Source organism: Sturnira hondurensis, unplaced genomic scaffold, assembly GCF_014824575.4.
Source record: "Sturnira hondurensis isolate 20B ecotype Veracruz unplaced genomic scaffold, ASM1482457v3 Scaffold0010581, whole genome shotgun sequence".
Lineage (NCBI taxonomy): Eukaryota > Metazoa > Chordata > Mammalia > Chiroptera > Phyllostomidae > Sturnira > Sturnira hondurensis.
The window spans coordinates 62,946-81,721 of NW_028083212.1; the positions used below are offsets into that span (position 1 = coordinate 62,946).

General features: G+C 41.5%; 1 gene segment (V, D, J or C); it reads right to left on the minus strand.

The window, feature by feature from the left end:
• Positions 1-18,560, minus strand: part of LOC118996019 (immunoglobulin heavy variable 3-11-like) — a 39,707-nt gene extending 21,147 nt beyond the window's left edge. Inside the window, 1 exon segment of the V gene segment in view lies at positions 18,460-18,560. Within this exon segment, the coding sequence occupies positions 18,460-18,505 (46 nt within the window).
• Between the last annotated feature and the right edge of the window lie 216 nt (positions 18,561-18,776).

The following is an 18,776-nucleotide window of genomic DNA, read 5'->3' on the forward strand; positions in this document are numbered from 1 at the left end:
ATTTAGCAGACTTGTAGAAGTGTAAAAATGGAGTTGCTTCCCTGAGTCTCACACACCCTCCACACCCAGAAAATCCCCACTGAATTCCCCATTATTTAATAGTAAACAGCAAGGACTAGGGCACATGGACCAGATGTGAGATCTCTGCAAGTGACAAATGTCATAGTAGGTTCCCCCTGTGTGGATAAGAGAGCTGAGAGTGAGGAGATGGTGTAGCCACGTGGGGTTGAGGTGACATCTGTGACAGTGATGGCACCAGTGTTCTGCAGGTGATGTAGGATATCTCTGAGGAGTTCAGGGAACCAGGCAACTGCACCAGCATGAAGGAAAGGGAGGTGGATGAGGAGGGATAGAAGTGGTGAGAAAGCTTCTTATAGCAAAGAACACAGGTATGCCCAGGGGAACACCTGTGCTCTGTAAAACACTCCTGTCCCCTCTGCCAACATGGAGAAGGGGAGGGGACCCCCATTCCATAGAGCTGGTGAGCCCAGGGATTTACCCCTCTGCCTCAGAGGGGGCTCAAACTGGACATGCCCTGCCCTCCCTAACATGTCTCTGTGATGCTGCCCAGAGACACATTTCAGATCATACCTGGGTGTCTCTTTCCCAGTTTTTAAGGGGATTTAGAGACTGTGAGGCATGAATAAGTGGATGCTGTTTTAGGTCTTGTCATTATTCTCACTTCCATGCCAGGTGAGGGCAGAGAGAAATGATGGTTGCATGCTTAGGGAAAAGTCCAAGTGAAAATACATGGGGGGAAACTGTATCCTAAAAAAGGCGGTCCATTTTGTGCAGAGCAGTCCTCAGTGTGGTGTGCATAATGGAGAGCGCTGCATCCCTAGCCATCATCTTGACAACACACATAGTCGTAGGGTTTTGAGTCCTGATGATGGGCCACCCACACCACATCTCTATCTCTCTTGAAGAGAAACTAAGTACTTGTAATGCCTTGCACCCACTCAGAATAAGACTCACCATTGTCCCTGTCCCATACATTTACTTCACACACTCCTGCCAGCTCAGGGAACCCTGTTGCCTAGATTCTGGACAAGGCTGCTCCTATCTCCAGATTCCAACTCACTGCAAACATTCATGGGGCAGTCACATCCCTTCTGAGGTCTTGCCCCAAACACTCACTCTGGTAATCCATTTTAAATGAACAAAGTGACATTAAGCATGTTCACAACATTGTGCCACCATGTCACCTTCCACATCCAGAAATGCTCACTTTCCCAAACTGGCTCAGTGGCTATTAAATAATATTTTTCTGCTTTTCTGTCCCTGCTCCAGCCACAACATTCTGTGCTCTGTCTCCAAGCCCTTCACCACTCCAGGTTCTTACAGACGTGGAACCCCCCACAACCATTGTGATTCTGAGTGTGGCTTGTTTCTCCAGGCATTGGGTCACTATGGCTCATCTGCATCCTTGCATCTGCCCACTTTCTCTTCTTTTTAACGGGGAATGATATTTTGTGGTTAGAATGAAGCACATCTTGCTCATTGAGTTTCCTACTTCTTCTCTCCCGTTTACATAAGGACTCAGTTGATTGTAAACAAGTGCTCTTCCTGTTTTCTTGATCAGGAAGGAGGGGAAACAGCACAAGGAAGGCCGACAACAGACTCAGGTGAAAGGAGTCAACACTTGATCATGTGAAATGGACAGAAAGCACCTGTGACCTGAGGTTGTGCTGAGTTAGGGAAAACAGTAATATATTCCCATAGTGTGTTTGTGGTCCTCTGTCATATTCTCCTGCGTAACCTGGAAGCAGCACAATGAGGAAAAAGTGGGACATGGAGACACAGCCTATGTGACAGGTAGAGTGGATGGGGTCCTGGGTCTGATGGGAACCAGGTCCATCTCAAAGTCACAGCTGTCTCATGATGTTCGTGGTACTGGGGCTCTCACCCTGCCCCTGCACTTTGGCTTTGAGGAAATAAAATGTTGTGGGAGAAATAAGGTTCATTCAGAAAACTTTGAGAAGTGAGGATGACATGGCAGTCACAAAGGAGTCTGAACTTTAGTTTCAGTCCAAGCATGGCAGACCTGAGCTGCAGGAGGAACCTGTGTGCCCTGGGTGCTGGAGGCTGAGAAAAGGTCTTGGATTAGCTTAATGTCCATACTCTTTCCAAAACTGAAAACATGGAAATATACACAAATTGGAAGATTATAATTATAATTTTATGTTTAGTAATAGGTTAATTTCAAGATAGTTATAAATATAAACACCCGTCCACTGTTTCTCTCAGTCATATCCAGCCACATACTTAGTGTCTCTCATTCTCCACATGTTACCTCTGAAAATTGCAACAAGGAAAACTCAGCTGAGCCCAAACTCCATGATGACTGGTGTGTGCTCTGTTCTTACCAAGGACTGGAAACACCTGAGAATCGAAGTCTGGGATCCTGTCCTAGAGCTTCAGAGTCAGGGCTGGGCTGCTTTCCATGAACAGAGGGGCCCTTTTTGCACGTCCTTTTACTATATAGGGAGCTCTGGGGCTGGACGGTGACATAAAGGACATGGTCCCAGAGTGTGACTTGTGTAAGGGTCATGTGTATTAAAAATGAGCCTGTGCCATGCCCCACTGGCCAAAATGGTCTGTAAGAAGTGCGCATGACCTAGGAGAATGCATTTCCCAGAAGAGAGGTATTTAAAATGACAGATGTCCTTGAAAGTCACGAGTAATGAACCCATTAAGGAAATCCAAAGCTCACACCCACATGGAGCATTAAAAGTGCAGGAACCTCCTCTTCACATGACAGGAAGTTCCATCTGTCTCTATTTCCTGTAATCAATCATAGTAGGAGCTAAGAGAGTGTGGATCTAGAGAATGTTGTCTCAGTGTTGGAGGGGGTGAAGCATCTGTCTGGTGCCTTGGGAGACAGGAGAGTGAACTCTTCAGAGAAGTGGACAGAGCTCCTGGTACATGTTTCTTTAGTCAAGTTTGGAGCTGAATATGCAGCATGTTCACTGCCTCCTCTTTCATGTCTTAGATTCTGTAGTAAAACGAGGTTCTAACATTTGAGATACTTAAGAAACTCGGTCATAACTAGTCTGCCAAGGTGAATATTTATGTAGAAATTGGAGAGTAAGTATGTTGAAATTTTAGAAGTTTCAGATTGCCGAAATCCTTGATATGAACCACTAATAGGAAATATCACATATAAATACAATTGTAATTAATATGAAGAGCATTATTTTCTTTACCTATTTATTACAGGGTGAATAAATAATTCAAATAACCTCCTATTAATGGAGCTGTTGGATTAGTCTTTATATTAAAGTGTTCATCATTGGACCGTTTAACCTGATGTGCACCATCAGGATGCATGTTTACATGAATGTATGGCATAGTTTTAATTGGGGAGCAGGAGATGGGGTGTGTTGGGGCCCCTTGTTCTTGGACAGTTAATTTCGTAAGAAGCATTTCATCTCTTTCACAGTCTCTATTCATGTCAGTGCCTGATCCATGGGAGTTTGTCTCCCTGGCCGTACATGATGGGCATCCACTAAACTTGAACCTGATGTACTGTTGTATCCATGTGCAACATGGGAAATCAAACTGCATGCACGAGGAAGAATTACCATGGATGATGAATGATTCTGGTTCAAGCTAACACTTTTTCTCTGACCTCCAGACTCTATAGAAATAAGTGTGTGTAGATGGTAGTGCTATGTTTCTGGTTGGTTCAGTTGTCATAGGAATATAGTACAGGTTAATTGTGGGTCTTCCATTGTCACGGTAGTCATCATGCTTCTCCTTGCCATGTGACAACATCAGTACTGACCAAGGGACAGAGACAATGCAGGGTTGTGGGCTCGAGTGAGTAAACTTCTTAGGACCTTACCCTGAGGGAGAACTGAAAAAATTCTATGAAGTCACAAACTGTGGTGGAATATGGAACACTCATCCACCCTCTACTTTGATGCCAGAATATCATGTGTGTGATGCTGAGCCTGAAGCAGGAACATAGAAATTACTCTTTGACTTCCATATAGCTACTTTTCCTGAAGAACAATTCAATTGTTCAGAAAGAAGGGGATGCCCTAGATCTTGCTGGGAGATCTTCCATATAGCTACTTTTCCTGAAGAACAATTCAATTGTTCAGAAAGAAGGGGATGCCCTAGATCTTGCTGGGAGATCTTGGAGGGGGCTCCAAGCCAGGCTGTGAAAGACAAATACCATATGATATCACCTTTAACAGGATTCTAAACAACAAAACAAACAAGCAAGCAAAATGTAACCAAAGACACTGTAATACAGAAGGTGCTGACAGGGTCCAGAGGGGAGAGGGGAGAGAATCACAGGGGAAAAGGGGAAGGACTCACCTGAACAAGTATAAAGGACACATGGACAATAACTAAGGTGGGGGCGGAGATGGGAGGGAGGTGGGGAGCACTGGGGGGGCAGGGCTGGGAATACAAGAAAGAAAACTGTACTTGAACAAGAGTTAAATATTTTTTTTTAAAAAAGAAGATAAGGGGGCTCCAAATATGTCCCTTGCACAATCACAAAAAATAAGTGTGTTTGTTGAAACACAAATCAGCAAAATCTTTCCCGCTGCTTCCTCGCAGTGCATCTGGTCTTCTCAAACTTTCCCTGAATGTGTGATGTTCCCGTAGCAGCATCAACCTTGGGTCTGTTCCTGACTGTGTGTGAGGGAGTCAGGAGGCCCACTGCTTTGTCATTTCTCAATCCCAGTCGACCTTCCTCATTTTTTTACAGCCTGTGACATAAGAGGAAGTAAGTAGTCACAATAGGTCTATAGGAGGCAAATGCATGGATTGGTCTTAGGCTCTCTTGCTGCCAAGCTCTAAGTAGGCTGCTAGTTGTGTGTCTTCCTGCATGCCCCTGCATGTCACCTGTGTGTCTCCTGCCTTGTCTCTGTGTCCCCATTGGTTGTTCTCATCTTCCTTATATACAAAAATATATACAACTCTGACTGGGAGCCAACAGATTGTTCAACAGAGCTTCATTCTCTGCATGCAAGCCCACTCAAGGCTATGGGAATGTTTTATCAGGCACAGTCTCAGGGCTATTAGAACACTACTTACCAGGCCTGCTCTCAAGGTTATGGAAAACTGTCTCCCTTAGACACAGTTTGACCCTAATGCTTTTCTATATATGTTACATCTTCAGAGACAACCATTGAAAGGACTCTGACTTCTTGTAAATTCCATATTTCTGAGAATAAATTTTCAGATCATACTTTGGAACAGTAAAAGATAACTGACTTCTGTGGAATAACTACATTTATAGAAACAATAGCCAATAACCAGCACAAACAAAATTGAAAATGAGACAGCATGAACTGAAGACAATTATAGTTTTGTAACTGTTGCTGAACATATCGCTAATTTTTAATCATGTTGTCTTTCAGATGTAAGAAACCTAGCATTTTTCTTAAAACTGTTTGGTAAATGATACTTTAATAATAAATATTGAGACATCCATAGTTTCCTCCTGTGTGACTCCTCTGGAATTTGGACAGACTTAATGAATGATTGTTATTATTTCCATGGCAATACATTTGTTTCAATAAATCAAGAATAAAACTATTTTATTCATAACAGGACACATAAAGCCATTTTCAAGTTGTGGATTTTATCAACCAAGACTTAGAATGGAATGTCATGCCTGAGAGAGAACTGACTACACTCTGGATGTCAGCAAAAGCTTTAAGGGATGTAGAATGACTCCGAAGCCAATAAAAGCAACTTGGAGTAAGAACCTGGTATGTTGCTTATTTGGAAGGTTCATGGCAGTCTTTCCAGGCAAGGAATGAGGGTTGTTCTCCTGGGAGATGGCAAGGAAGAGCTCAGGACATTTTGGAAAACTCCAAGAACTTAAGGAACTCACTCAATGTTACAGATATTGCAGGTAAAACCTAATGGCAACCATATGGCTTGACTTCACTACTTCATGGGGTGAAATAAATGTCATCCTTTCAATATTTTATAAGAGTTCAGTAAAGCACATTTAAGACAGCCTATATAATCAATGGTTATTCCTGTTATGTTTATGCAAATAATGATGCAGAATTGAAACTTAATTGTTTAAATGAATTAGCCTTTATTTGGCTTTTTGAAATAAAATGAATGATTCTACGTGGAGAAATTACACTTCAGCAGACTATGTATGGCACAGTTATGGACATTAAACTCAGGGTAAGTGACTAGCATTCAGTTTTTTAAACTTATAAACAGAACTAGACACTACTTTTTATGGCTTCTTCAATAATATTGTGATTAGTCACACAATTTGACTCTTCCATTTTAAAGTCCTACTTCTACTCAGGGAACACCACTTCCAGGCACCACGTGCACCTTCGTCTATTCCCAAGCCACACTTCCCCTCTGAGAGCAAGGGTTTTTTGGCTATGAAGGAAAATGCCATACCTCATCAGCAGGAAGCAGTTGCAGAAATAATTTGACACCATTTTTTTCCCTAAAAGGATTCAAAGTCAAAATTCCTGAGCAGGAAATAAAGTAGATAGTTAGACAAAATCCTAGCAAGAATGAGAGGCCACGTGTCAATGTTCACCAAGGCATAAATCTCAGGTGCCTGGCAGCAGGCATGTGAAGACAAATGAGTAAAAAGGGGCACATAGGCAGAGGGTGAACTGGAATGTTGACTAGGATAATGAATGTCAAGTCTCAGGGGCTCCTGTCAACCCCTCCTGAACCATCATTATTTCCCCATAGGAGCCTAAGATATACTTGGGACCCATGTAGTCTGTATATAACACCAAACTATGAAAATTCAGTATCGGTAAAGGAGTAATGAGACAAGTGCAGCAAAAAGCGTGCCTAAAACCATTAAAATGCCAACTCAGAGATTAAAGTTATCAAACTGCTTTCTCTATTTACATGAATATTTCATCCTTCTGCTGGAACTTGTATTATTCTATAAATTGTCAACACAACAATGTTTTTCTTCTAAAAGGAAGCAGCTTTCCCTCAGTCTCCATGGGGCATGTACCCCATCTCCAGGTGCTTTTAAACTATTCAGGGGGCAGAGGAGAGTCATGATCAATCCTGAGATTTACAAGCTAGTAATTAAAATGTTTCAGTCATATGCGACTACCGAGTGATCAATCAACATGCACACCAATGGTCAAAGATCTCCCCAGACAAATACAAAATGATGAATATTTTTTTTTAGATGTACTATATTACCCTACTAGGGAGCAGCTGCACACTGGTATGTGTTTCAGAATGTCTCCAAGACTTAAATCACTAGCCAATAAAATGAACATCTCACTTCCTAATATTCAGAAATCTCTGGACTCTCTAGCTAGATTTGTCTTAGACAATGACATTTCCTTAGAGTACATACTAACAAAACAAGGAATTTGCATAACCATCGACTGTTGTTGTTGTTCTTACACTGGCAATTCAATTCAGATGGAAACAAGCATCACTGAAATCAGGAAACAAGCTACCTGGCATCAGCAATCACTGAATTATCATATCCATCTCTTTGAAGCAACTTGATATTGGTGCTATATTCATGGATACCACAGAAACTCAGGTCCATAGGGAAGGAATTTTTATTTTAGTTTTAATATTCTTTGCTTTATAGTGCTTGTCTTCATTGTTTTGAAGCCCTTTAGGACTTACTTTTCCCATGCCAGGAAAAGAGAATATACTAAACAATGACCTTTAAAAATATATACCTCCTTTTAACTCCCAAGATCTTCTTTCCAAAAGGCTCAGGCTTTTCATTCCCACAAAAGATTCAGAGGACATCAATAGCCCCATAGATGTGAAGAAAGAATTAACATAGGAAAATTGGAACACAAAAACAAAAATTTGTTTTTCCGTTACTTTCTCTGAAAAGAAATTATATTAAGGAATGCTAATTTGTAAATGACTCACATACTGACAGTTTCGTAGTAATAATATTTAAAGTGCTACCAGTTCCAGTCTGGCTTATACAAGAAACCACTTTGACCACAGTTTCAGATGATACAGATGACCCAGCTGGAAACATTGATTGGCACCAACAGTTCCAGAATTATGACAGGAAATTCCATATTGGGACCACCATGGACACTGCCTGAATGGCCACAGCCACACCTCATGATATCGTTGTTCTTTTTGTCATGTGACCTGCTTATAAAAATACTGCCTACACTGAGATGTTAATGAACTTTAAGATGAGATTCTCTCATCGTCCTGGTCGCTGACCATTCCATAAAACCAAGTTCCGTCATATAAGCTCCTGACTCTCAAATATCGGCTTTTGAAGTGGTGGGCAGTCAGATTTCCCTTCAATTCCCTCACCATTGTGTCTTCAAGTGAGGGGATCCTTCCTGGTTCACAGAAGGTCATTTCTAGTTAGGTCCTCATGCAGTGTATAAAACAGCGAGCTCGGTGAGCTCTCTGAGCTCATTGAGAAAAACAATAACCCCTTTCTTGGGGCACTCTCATGACTTAAGCATCTCCAAAAACCCATTTTAATACTATCCTCTTTGGAAAGGAGGAGCTGAACATATAAACTTGGGGGAACAACTGTTTTCTATCATAGCAGTTTCCTAGAGTCTCTGGAATAAAGGTGGTCCTTCCACCACCGTGTCCTCAATCCAGTGAAGGGATTTCATTTTCCAACCTTTAGATTGTACAGAAATAAATGTGTAGAAATGGTATCCCCAGGTGTGTGGTATTTGATTGAGTTGTCATAGAGAAGTAGAAACAGAATGGATGTGCCACCCCCATTCTCAAGGAAGTCCTCACCCTACTCGTTGCTGTATGGTGACCACTACTGCCCAGAGACAGGGACACTTGCAAGTCTGTGGTACTAGATGAGGAGACACCTTAGAATCCCACCAGAATTTATGACTGATAGAACAATGTGATGTCATAGATTGTGCTGGATCCTGGAACACTGTCAATAATCATCTTTGTTGCCAGAATGTCATGTATGTGATTCTTGGCCAGACAAAATAACATAGGCTTTCATCATTGACTTTCATGTACTTATTTTCACAACCACACTTGCACTGTTCAGATTATAGGGGTAAGGTCTAGAAATCCCTGGAAAGACACTATATTTCAAATCCCCAATCTTGACCCTGACCAAGATACCCAGATGGAGCCTAGAAGTTGTCTGTGAGGGACTCTTCTCATTAATGGGGATGGACTGAAGTCACTGTCCCATGTCATTCTGCGCCCTGAGCACATTTCTACTCTTGGACTTGATTGCATGGGTAAGGGATGGAAGAACAACTGGGTTATGAGACAACTTGGGAAAATGTCAATGACAGCCCTTCTTTCTACACTTAAAATTTAAGGTTGGACTGGATGTGAGGGTCCCAATATTTCAATCTCATCTATTTTAATTGAGTATTAAAGAATATTAACATTATACCTAATCATCTTCCCAAGTTCAAAGAAACATGTGAAGTAGAGTCATCATTGCTGGATTGGATAATCATATGTCAAATACAATAACATTTGATGTAAATTTTGATGTTAAATTAATAGTAAAATAAAGAACAACCTTTCCCTTGACCTGGTTGAGGACCATGGTCCTGTAGTTGGTGGTGTGGGTGAAGCCTCTGTCCCAGACCTGCTCTAGTGAATCGGCCATGCTGCTCATGACCTTCTGCCCAGAATCCAGTCAAGGCTATGCAGCTGATGCAGGTGTAGACATGCTTCTTCCTTTTCTTCCTTTCAGCTCACTTCTCTCAGGGCAGTGTAACCATTTTCCTTAGGTGACCTGATCAGGAGGCCTCCCAAGTTCCTCAACCACAAGAGGTGCTGAGACCCTGGAGTCACCAACTCCCAGTGACACAAAGTCATTGACTTTGGCTCAGAAGACATTCTGAGATGTGTGAAGATGACAGAATCTTCTTGCTGTTCATTCAGATCAATTTGGAAACTGCCATCCCCACCTCCCCCTGAGACACTGGTCAGGGGATTTGGAGACTGATGTCCTGAAAAGGGGGCTGGGAGACCATGATGGGCCAAGGTTACAGATGAAGGGAAGCCAATATACAGAGTGATTAGTCATCTTGCATTAAATGACTAAACTGAAGTGAAACATATGAGGGGATTTAACAGCCTGATAAATGTTTAAATCCTGATTTACTTCACCAAACCTCATATAATTCATAAACAGAAAATATCCATTGAAGTACCATTATTTTATAGGTTATATGAGGCCAGCAGTGCATTTGTGAGACTGCGAACATCTGTGGAACACGTGGAAATCAAAGAGAGAGTGTACTGTGAGGGTCATAGAAGAGTGTCCAGGTTAGTTCTGCTCCAAGGATTTATGACTCAGTCCCAGGAGGAACACGACTGCCACAGATGCTGGAGGAAGGACCAAAGCTCATGTGGACACCCCAGTTCCAAGGCCATCAAGCATGATTGTCATACTCATTCCCTGAAGGCCTTCAATGGTCAGGCAGGATCTCCCACATTAGTGTCTGATATCTGAGACACTCACACTGTGGGCATGTTACCAAGCACAGGAGGAGACCCAGTGGTCTCACCTTATTCAAGATCACAGACCACAGCTCTACCTTCCCCAGAGACGTGGCCCATGTGAGGAGAGAGCTGTGAGTCCCCATATCCCAGGGGAAATTTTAACTTGGAATTGGAAGAGAAATTTGCATGCTGGACAGTCTTTTCCCTGTAAGTGGGACAGCACTAAGTTTGAACTCCCGGGTCCTTCAGGGACCTCTATGAGGACATTTTTCCTCTGGAAGTCACTCAACCTGTGATTCAGGTATAGGGGATCAACTGGTTACTGAGACACATTGGAATTAGATCAACAGACACCCTCAGTATTTTGAGCATAAGAAGAAATTGTTGACGAGGTGTCTTTAAAAGCACGTGTCTAATACATGTTAGACATTTATTAGACACTTTAAACGATCTTCCAATCAGATTTAAAAGGTATACTATTTGTGTACAGTTTCTGAATCACAAAACTCTAGTATATCTATAATTAACAAAAATTAATATTATAACTTCAAACAAGAAATATCTACTATGGCGAAGAAATTTGGGAATATATCAGTCATTCTCTATGTATTGTTTCTTTTTTATTAAACATTTTTATTATTGTTCAAGGACAGTTTTCTGACTTTGTGTCTTAATCTATGATGCCATTTTGTTTTCAGTAATTTTCTCCCTAACACAGACAGGTAGGACATCCTGAAATCTTTTTTAAAACGTTTTTTATTCATTTATTTTTAGAGAGAGGAGAAGGAAGGGAGGAAATAAGGGAGAGGAACATCAATGTGTGACTTCTCACACATCCCTCACCCGGGACCCTGCCCACAACTAAGGCATGAGTCATGACAGGAAACCAAACCAGTGATCCCCCACTTCACAGTTCTGCACTCAATCCACTGAACCACACCAGGCAGGGCCTGGATTCTTGACGTTGGATGTTTTGTGATGGTGTCTAAGCCCCCTGTGAAAACTCTTCTCTCATACAGGTCCTATGCACATTGCAGAGACCCAAAAATAACCACAGCAGAAATACTCACAATTTTACATGATTGGACAACCAGATAAGAAAAAAAAAACACACAATTAATTATGTTTACAACCCAGAAATCTACATTTGCTGAAAAGATTGTGGCAGTGGCTCAACTGACCTCTTTTCTCAAATTAGTGTTGTCAGTCATGTTGTGGTTCAGGGGGCAGGGAATAAAGTAAATTCTAAGTACAGATTAGCTCATGGACAAGGGAACATCTACCCTCACAGGAAACCCTCACTCTGAGCCTTTGTAAGCCCTGTTTCTGGGGATGATCTCTATGGTCAGAAGATGCTGAGATCTTCCACAAAACACACAATGTACTTAATGTATAATAAATACTTTCTTCCATCAGACATGCAACTTGGAAACATAGTCTTCATGTTCTTCTCTGTAGTTATTTGCTTAATGGGTCTTTGTTGAGATAAATTTCTTTAATTTTAGCGAATTGTACTTTATCAACATTAAAATATAACTTTTGTTAGGCATTTTCCCCCAAAGATCTCCCCAGAAAAAGGTAAGCCTCCATTTTCCATGTTTATTGGTTACAGAAGATATAGGAATTAGAGCAGACTCTTTGAAAATGAATAAGGGGAAGATGCTTCTGTTAGAGTCACAAACAGAAGTATTCCTTATTTTCATGAACACAATTTATTAGACACATGTTTTTAAAGACTTTTGTAGGAGAGGATACAAAAAGAAATACAGGGTATAATAGAGATAGTTTATATCATTTTTGAAAAGAGGAGTTTGTTACAAGTAAAAATATTGAAGATTATCCAGGTAGAGATCAAGAGAAACAAAGAACACATCATTAGTATAAAAGTGGAAAGGGGATTCCTTGTTACTCATTCACATTTTAACAAATTCTCTGTTACAGTTGATGTGGGGGATGAAGACTTAGAAAACATTCAAGTCATTAATTGTCTCGTCACACCATGACTCACCCAAGCAGAATAATTCACTGAGGCTCCATTTATAAAATCTCTCAACACTGATAGGGAAGAGAGGACACCTCTGACTGGAGGAACTATGGTGATGGTGTGTCCAGAGAAACATCATTTCATTGAAGCAGGAAAATTGACTCAACCCAAGTTCATCATCATCCTCACTATTACCATAAATATAATCTTCATTACCATCACCATCATCATAAAGATAACCATCATAGTCATTGCCATCACCATTACCATCATCATCACCATCATCATCAACATAAACTGCTTTCTTATAATCATTCTTCCTTTCATTCTCTGTAATCATGGATATTGTTCACACATAATGAAATTTATCTCATGCTTTGCTCATTTTATGGTTAAGTAAAATAGGCAGTCACAATTTATATTATTTTATATTTGTCTTGTCAAATAAAATCATATTCCTCTCTCTTCTTCATCTGCCCCACACGGAAAATCTGATGAGTCTAGGTCCCCTCTTTTGATGTCATTGGGAGACTGAAACCACACAGTTCCCCAAAGCACATTGCCCTCACATACACCTCTAAAAAATAAAAACCCTCAGGAAGTTTATATTCTTGCGCCATCAAAGCATGTTTACCTTGGTGAAGCGCCCTTCCTGTTCTTTCCAGAGCTTTAAACTATGTGTGTGATAAATGTTCTACGTCCCATTGGTTTGTGTTTTTCATGAGCCTGGACATCCACACAAAACTTTGTGGGTCAATCTGCTTCTGCATGACAACCTACACATGGTGCTGTGAGCATGATGACAAGTCAATGACCATCAACACTATCTTTTATTCCACAGTGTTGGTCCATATGCTCTGCTCAACACTGCCCAGCAGACATGCATCCTGCAGCTGGCCAGGTTAGAAACTGAGCTCTGTGGGACTGTGCCACACTGTTGGGTCTAGCCCAGCCTCTAATTATATTCAACTACAAGGGTCAGAAAATTTGATTATTCATTGTAATTGGACACAAGAGTGTCTGAAAATTACTCTGCCCCTTGTCCATCGCGGAAAGCTGTCTGTCTTTACAATAAACACTTTTAACTCAGAGAATTCAGAGGAAAGCACAGAATCAGGAATCCAGAGACCTTGCCTGAGGGAAACTGTTACAGAAAGAGGAAACCACACAAGAAACTAGCCCAATCCTCCACTTGCAGCTGCTCCCCCAGTTGTCCACATTCAAAGATGCTCAGTTCCCATTGATGGTCACAGATCCTTCTGCTCGAAGTTGTAAGTCCTGTCTCACACTGAGTTTGGATCTCTTTGTGTTTCATTCAGTAATGCATGTCTGTGTCCTCAGCTTTCTAGCTGTTCATCTGTAGATAATCAGTGCTTTCTTTAATTTAAATCATTTCATTGTTTTTCAATTATACTTGTCTGCATTTTCTACCTATCATCCTCCTACCCCCACCAAACCAACCTCCCTCCCTTGCTTCCACCCTGCTTTGGTTTTGCCTATGTCTTTTATAGTACTTTCTGAATACTCTTCCTCAACTATAGCCTTACACGTCTCCTCTGGTTACTGTCAGATTTTTCTTAATTTCAATTTCTTTGGTTATATTTTGTTTACTTTTTTATTTTGTTGATTAAGTTCCAGTTAAAGGTGAGATGTGGTATTTGTTCCTCACTGCCTGACTTATTTCATTTAGTATAAGGCTCTCCAATTCCATCCATGCTGTCACAAAAAGGTAGGAGCCCATTCTTTCTTTCTGCTGCATAGTACTCCATTGTGTAAATGTACCATGGTTTTTTATCCACTCGTTTACTGATGGGCATTTAGGTTTTTTCCAGCATTTGGCTATTGTAAATTGTGCTTCTGTGAACATTGAGGTGCATGGGTTATTTTGGTTTGGTGTTTCAGGGTTCAAATCCCTAGAGTGAAACCGCTGGGTCAAAAAGAAATTTTATGTTTAGTTTTCTGAAGAAATGCCATACTATTTTACCCAGTGGCTGCACCAGCCTGCAGACTCACCAACAGTGCACTAGGGTTTCCTTTTCTCCACATCCCCTCCAACATTTGTTTGTTCATTAATTTATGATGGTCACTCCGACCAGTGTGAAATGGTATCTCATTGTGGTTTTCATGTTCATCTCTCTGATTGCTAGTGATGCTGAGCATCTTTTCGTATATCGCTGGACCCTTTGTATGTCCTCCCTGGTGAAGTGTCTGTTCAAGTGTTTTGTCCATTTTTCAATTGGATTTTTTGTCTTCCTGAAGTGGAGCTGTATGAGTTCTTTATATATTTTGGAGAACAAAACTTTTTCCAAGGTATCACTGGCAAATATGCTTTCCTATATGGTTGGTTGTCTTTTTATTTTAATGTTGTTTTCTGTAGCCATGCAGAAGATTTTTAAGTTTTTGAGGTCCCATTTGTTACTTTTTTCCTTTATGTATCTCTCTTCAGTGGAAATAAGCAGTGCTTTTGAAATAATCACTTTAAATGGTGAAACTGACATTCTCTGATGCACTGTATTCTGTTGTGTGACTGTTAGCTTTCTTTCTAGTAACACCTCCGGACTCCAGTCTCTTTCCTGGGGGATGTGTGATAGAATATTCACCGAAACTGAATCCAGAGCCTTTACAGAAAAATTTCTGACTCCTGCAGACTGTCTCAGGTACCCGTCAGACTCCATCAGCTGCACCTCACATTGGACACCTGTAGACAAGAATCTCTCATTAGGAGTACACACACATTCACATACTCAAGCCCCACTTTATTCATAATGTTACATGTAAAAGCATCAGAACAGGTGCCCAGCTCAGCTCAAACTTCATGGTGCTCCCTCTGTGTTAACTGCTGAAGTGAGTGCAAACAGCAGAGACTTGGGAGCTAGGGATGCTCTCTCAGGTGTAGGGACAGTAGTGAGGCTGGGTTTACCAGCACATGGAGCACCCCACTTACACTTAGTCCTCTGATTAGGAACAGAGAAGTGAAGTCCGTGGGCGAGAGACCCTATTCGACTCAGAGGGACAAGCATCCTTGTTGTGATAGAGGGAACTTTATAAGAGGATAATTAGTCTGTGTGCCATAGAGTTATTGTTGTTGCTAATATCTACCATTGATCAGTGTAACACAACTTAATTCATTGATATATTTCACATGCACAATGTTCCATGCTATTCACCTCAGAATAAATGGCCTTTGCAACCGTGTCCATGTGTGGACACACAGAGGGAAGTTCTGTCCCCATTGTCAGCCTCCTGGGTCTGAGGTAAGTGGTCACATCAAGGGCTTCTCTTTGTGATTCCAATATAGAATTCATGTCCATTGTGTATCTGTGCACTGAGAACCCATCAGTGTTGATAAAGGGAGTGGGAAGAAGGAACAAACACATGTAGAGTATTTTAACTGTCCTGGATATACCCTGTACTTAATCTGCTCTTTCTGTGCCTAATGACTTATCAACTGCCATCTCAAGTGACTGTCATGTAAACCACACCAAACAATGAATATGTAAGGGGATACTATGATCCAGTTGCCACACTGTTGTTATTGTTTACAATGTCTGGGAAGTTTGAAAACATGGTGTGCTTAGTTCAAATAATCAAACCTAATTGAACCCTTTAACACCCTTAGCCAATGCTCCTCCTGAGTGTCCCTCCTGTCCACACCTTCAAGCACACATCAGCCATGTTCCTGTGACATGGTGCCTGAGAGAACAACAAATTTCACCTTCAGTGCAACCTCATTCTATGCTGATGTGGTAAATACTGAAAGGGTTCATGGATTAAACCTACTTCTAATGCTGCCTTCCTGCTACATCTGTTTAGGAGCCTACCATAATGTCCAATCTGAACACTTTTATCTGTGGAAGAAAATAACAGAGAAAAATTGCCCTGAAAAATCACTGGAAGAACACCCATGCGGTATCTTTTACAACACAAACAGCAGTGAAACTCTAGACAGTCAACACGTGTGGTCATATTACACTACAGTCCAAAACCATTCTGGTTGTTGTAACAGAGTCATGTGGTCTGAGACATTGGCCAAAAAAAGAAATCTGTTACAGATCTGGATGTGAAAATACAAGAATAGATGCTGATCATTTAGGTGACTGGTAAGATTCCACTTTGTAGACGTCTGTTCACTCTAATCTCAGAGTGTAGATGGGGCAAGGCAGCTTCTTCAGTCCTCTCTCATGAAGGTACTGACTCCATTCATTAGAGCTCCACTCTTGGACCAACTCTCCTCCTTAGGCCAGGCATTCTAACACCATAATATGAGACTCAAATTTTAATGTGTGAGTTTTTGAGTGACATAGTAACTCATAGAAACACCAAACTAATAAAATCATGTTTCTGTTCAGCTGAAAGGCTACTCCAGCAGACCTCCCCAAACTGAGGATCCCTATAGTCTTGTAGAAACTTTCCAACTTTGGGAGCAGAAAAAGGATGCAAGTCCTTCAGAGCAAACTGAATACCTTGTATAGTAAACAGGTTCCAGCCTAAATTTATTTCTTTTAAAAAAAATTGAACTAAGTTGCCCATATAATTTAATATTACTTCCTCTTGTTGCTTACAAATAACAGCTATTCTCATTTTCTAGGGGCTGAATTTGTTTTCTACTCATGATGGTTGTTTGCTTCATGTTTTCACTCATAATTCCTGGAATTTTATGGAATAAGAAGTAAGGATAAGTTTTTTCATGTTGGATGCTGAGATGGTAAGATTCATCCTTATCTCTCCTCTTGTGCACAGGTGGAACATATGTAGGGAAATTGCTGATTCTCTCTAGTCCCATGCAGTTGTGATATCAGAACCACACAAACCCATCCTTTGAGCAGAATCCTTTTTAACCTTGTCAAGAATGAACAATAAAAACCAGAATGAGGATCCTTACCTGAAGTTAAACAGCCATTCCTGACTTGCTGAAGTCTGCCTTGCTCTCAGCAGACTCCACAATAAAGTGACAAATTATTTCATAGTCCCTTTTTGTGTGTGACATCACCATCCTGGACACCTGTATCAAGTTAGGGAGGGTGTCACTCTACACCTACATGATGTCAACTGCTATTGGTGTCATGAACATGGAGTCGGGTCAACACTGGTCTCCCCCAGAGCACTTTTCCTCTCTCATTGGTCTCATATGCCTTTGTGCTCACTGTTCATCATTCATGTGTATGTTGCTGGCCAGCTTGAACTCTGGAGCTGTGTGGGGCTGGGCTGCAGTGTTGAGTCCAGCTGAACATCTGGTTGGATTTAACTGATGTGGGTCATGAAGATTTGATGATTCAACTATGATTCATTAGGGTAACATTAAGCAAATGTTGTGACTTTCTGCCTCCTGTGTGTGAAAATATTTTCGTCCTATTATAGCAAGCCCCTGAAATTCACACAGCTAAGAAGTAAGCACGGAATCATGAAGGAAGTCAGGCTCCCTGAGAGAAACTGCTGTGTGGAGAATTAATCCCACACCTGCCAGGAAACCAACAGTTAATATGCATTTGCAGTTTTTCCTGTACTGAACCCAGTACTCAATGTGCCCTGCGTGCCCCGTGGTGTCCTGAGCATCCCCTGCAGCCCAACCTGCTTTTCTTCTTCAGGAAGGTTTGTGTCTGAACTCACAATGACTTCCCCTCACTGTGTCTCTTGCACAGTAATACACGGCTCTGTCCTCAGCTCTCAGGTTGTTCATTTGCACGTAGAGCTTGTTCTTGCCATTGTCTCTGGAGATGGTGAATTGGCCTTTCACAGAGTTGGCATACTATGTACTACCACCATCAATAATAATTGCTGAGACCCACTCCGGCTCCTTCCCTGGAGCCTGGTGGACCCAGCTCATCTAGTAGCTACTGAAGGTGAATCCAGAGGATGCACAGAAGTGTCTCAGAAACCACCCCCAGGCTTCACCAAGCCTCCCCCAGACTCCACCAACTGCACTTCACACTGGATACCTGCAAACACAAAGATATCAGGTCAGAAAACTCTTGCCTGTCCATTTACCTTTCAGAGGCACCCTCTCACATATTCAGTGTCTCCTATTCTCTAGAGATTACCTGTTAAAACAGCAACAAAGAAAACCCAGCTGAGCCCAAACTCCATTGTGAGTGGTCTGTGTTCTTTCCTGAGAAGGATCTGAGAACACGTGGGAATCCTTGTCTGGTCTCTTCTTCCAGACCTGCAGGGTTGTGGCTCAGCTGCTTTTCATGAGCAGAGGAGTCCTATTTCCATGCCCTATACTATATACGGAGCCCTGGGACTGGGTGATGACATGAAGGACATGGTCCCAGAATGTGACATGCCTAAGGGTGCATGTCCTTTAACAATTATTCTCCACATTTGAGCCAGTGTCATCCCCAGTAACCCAACTGCT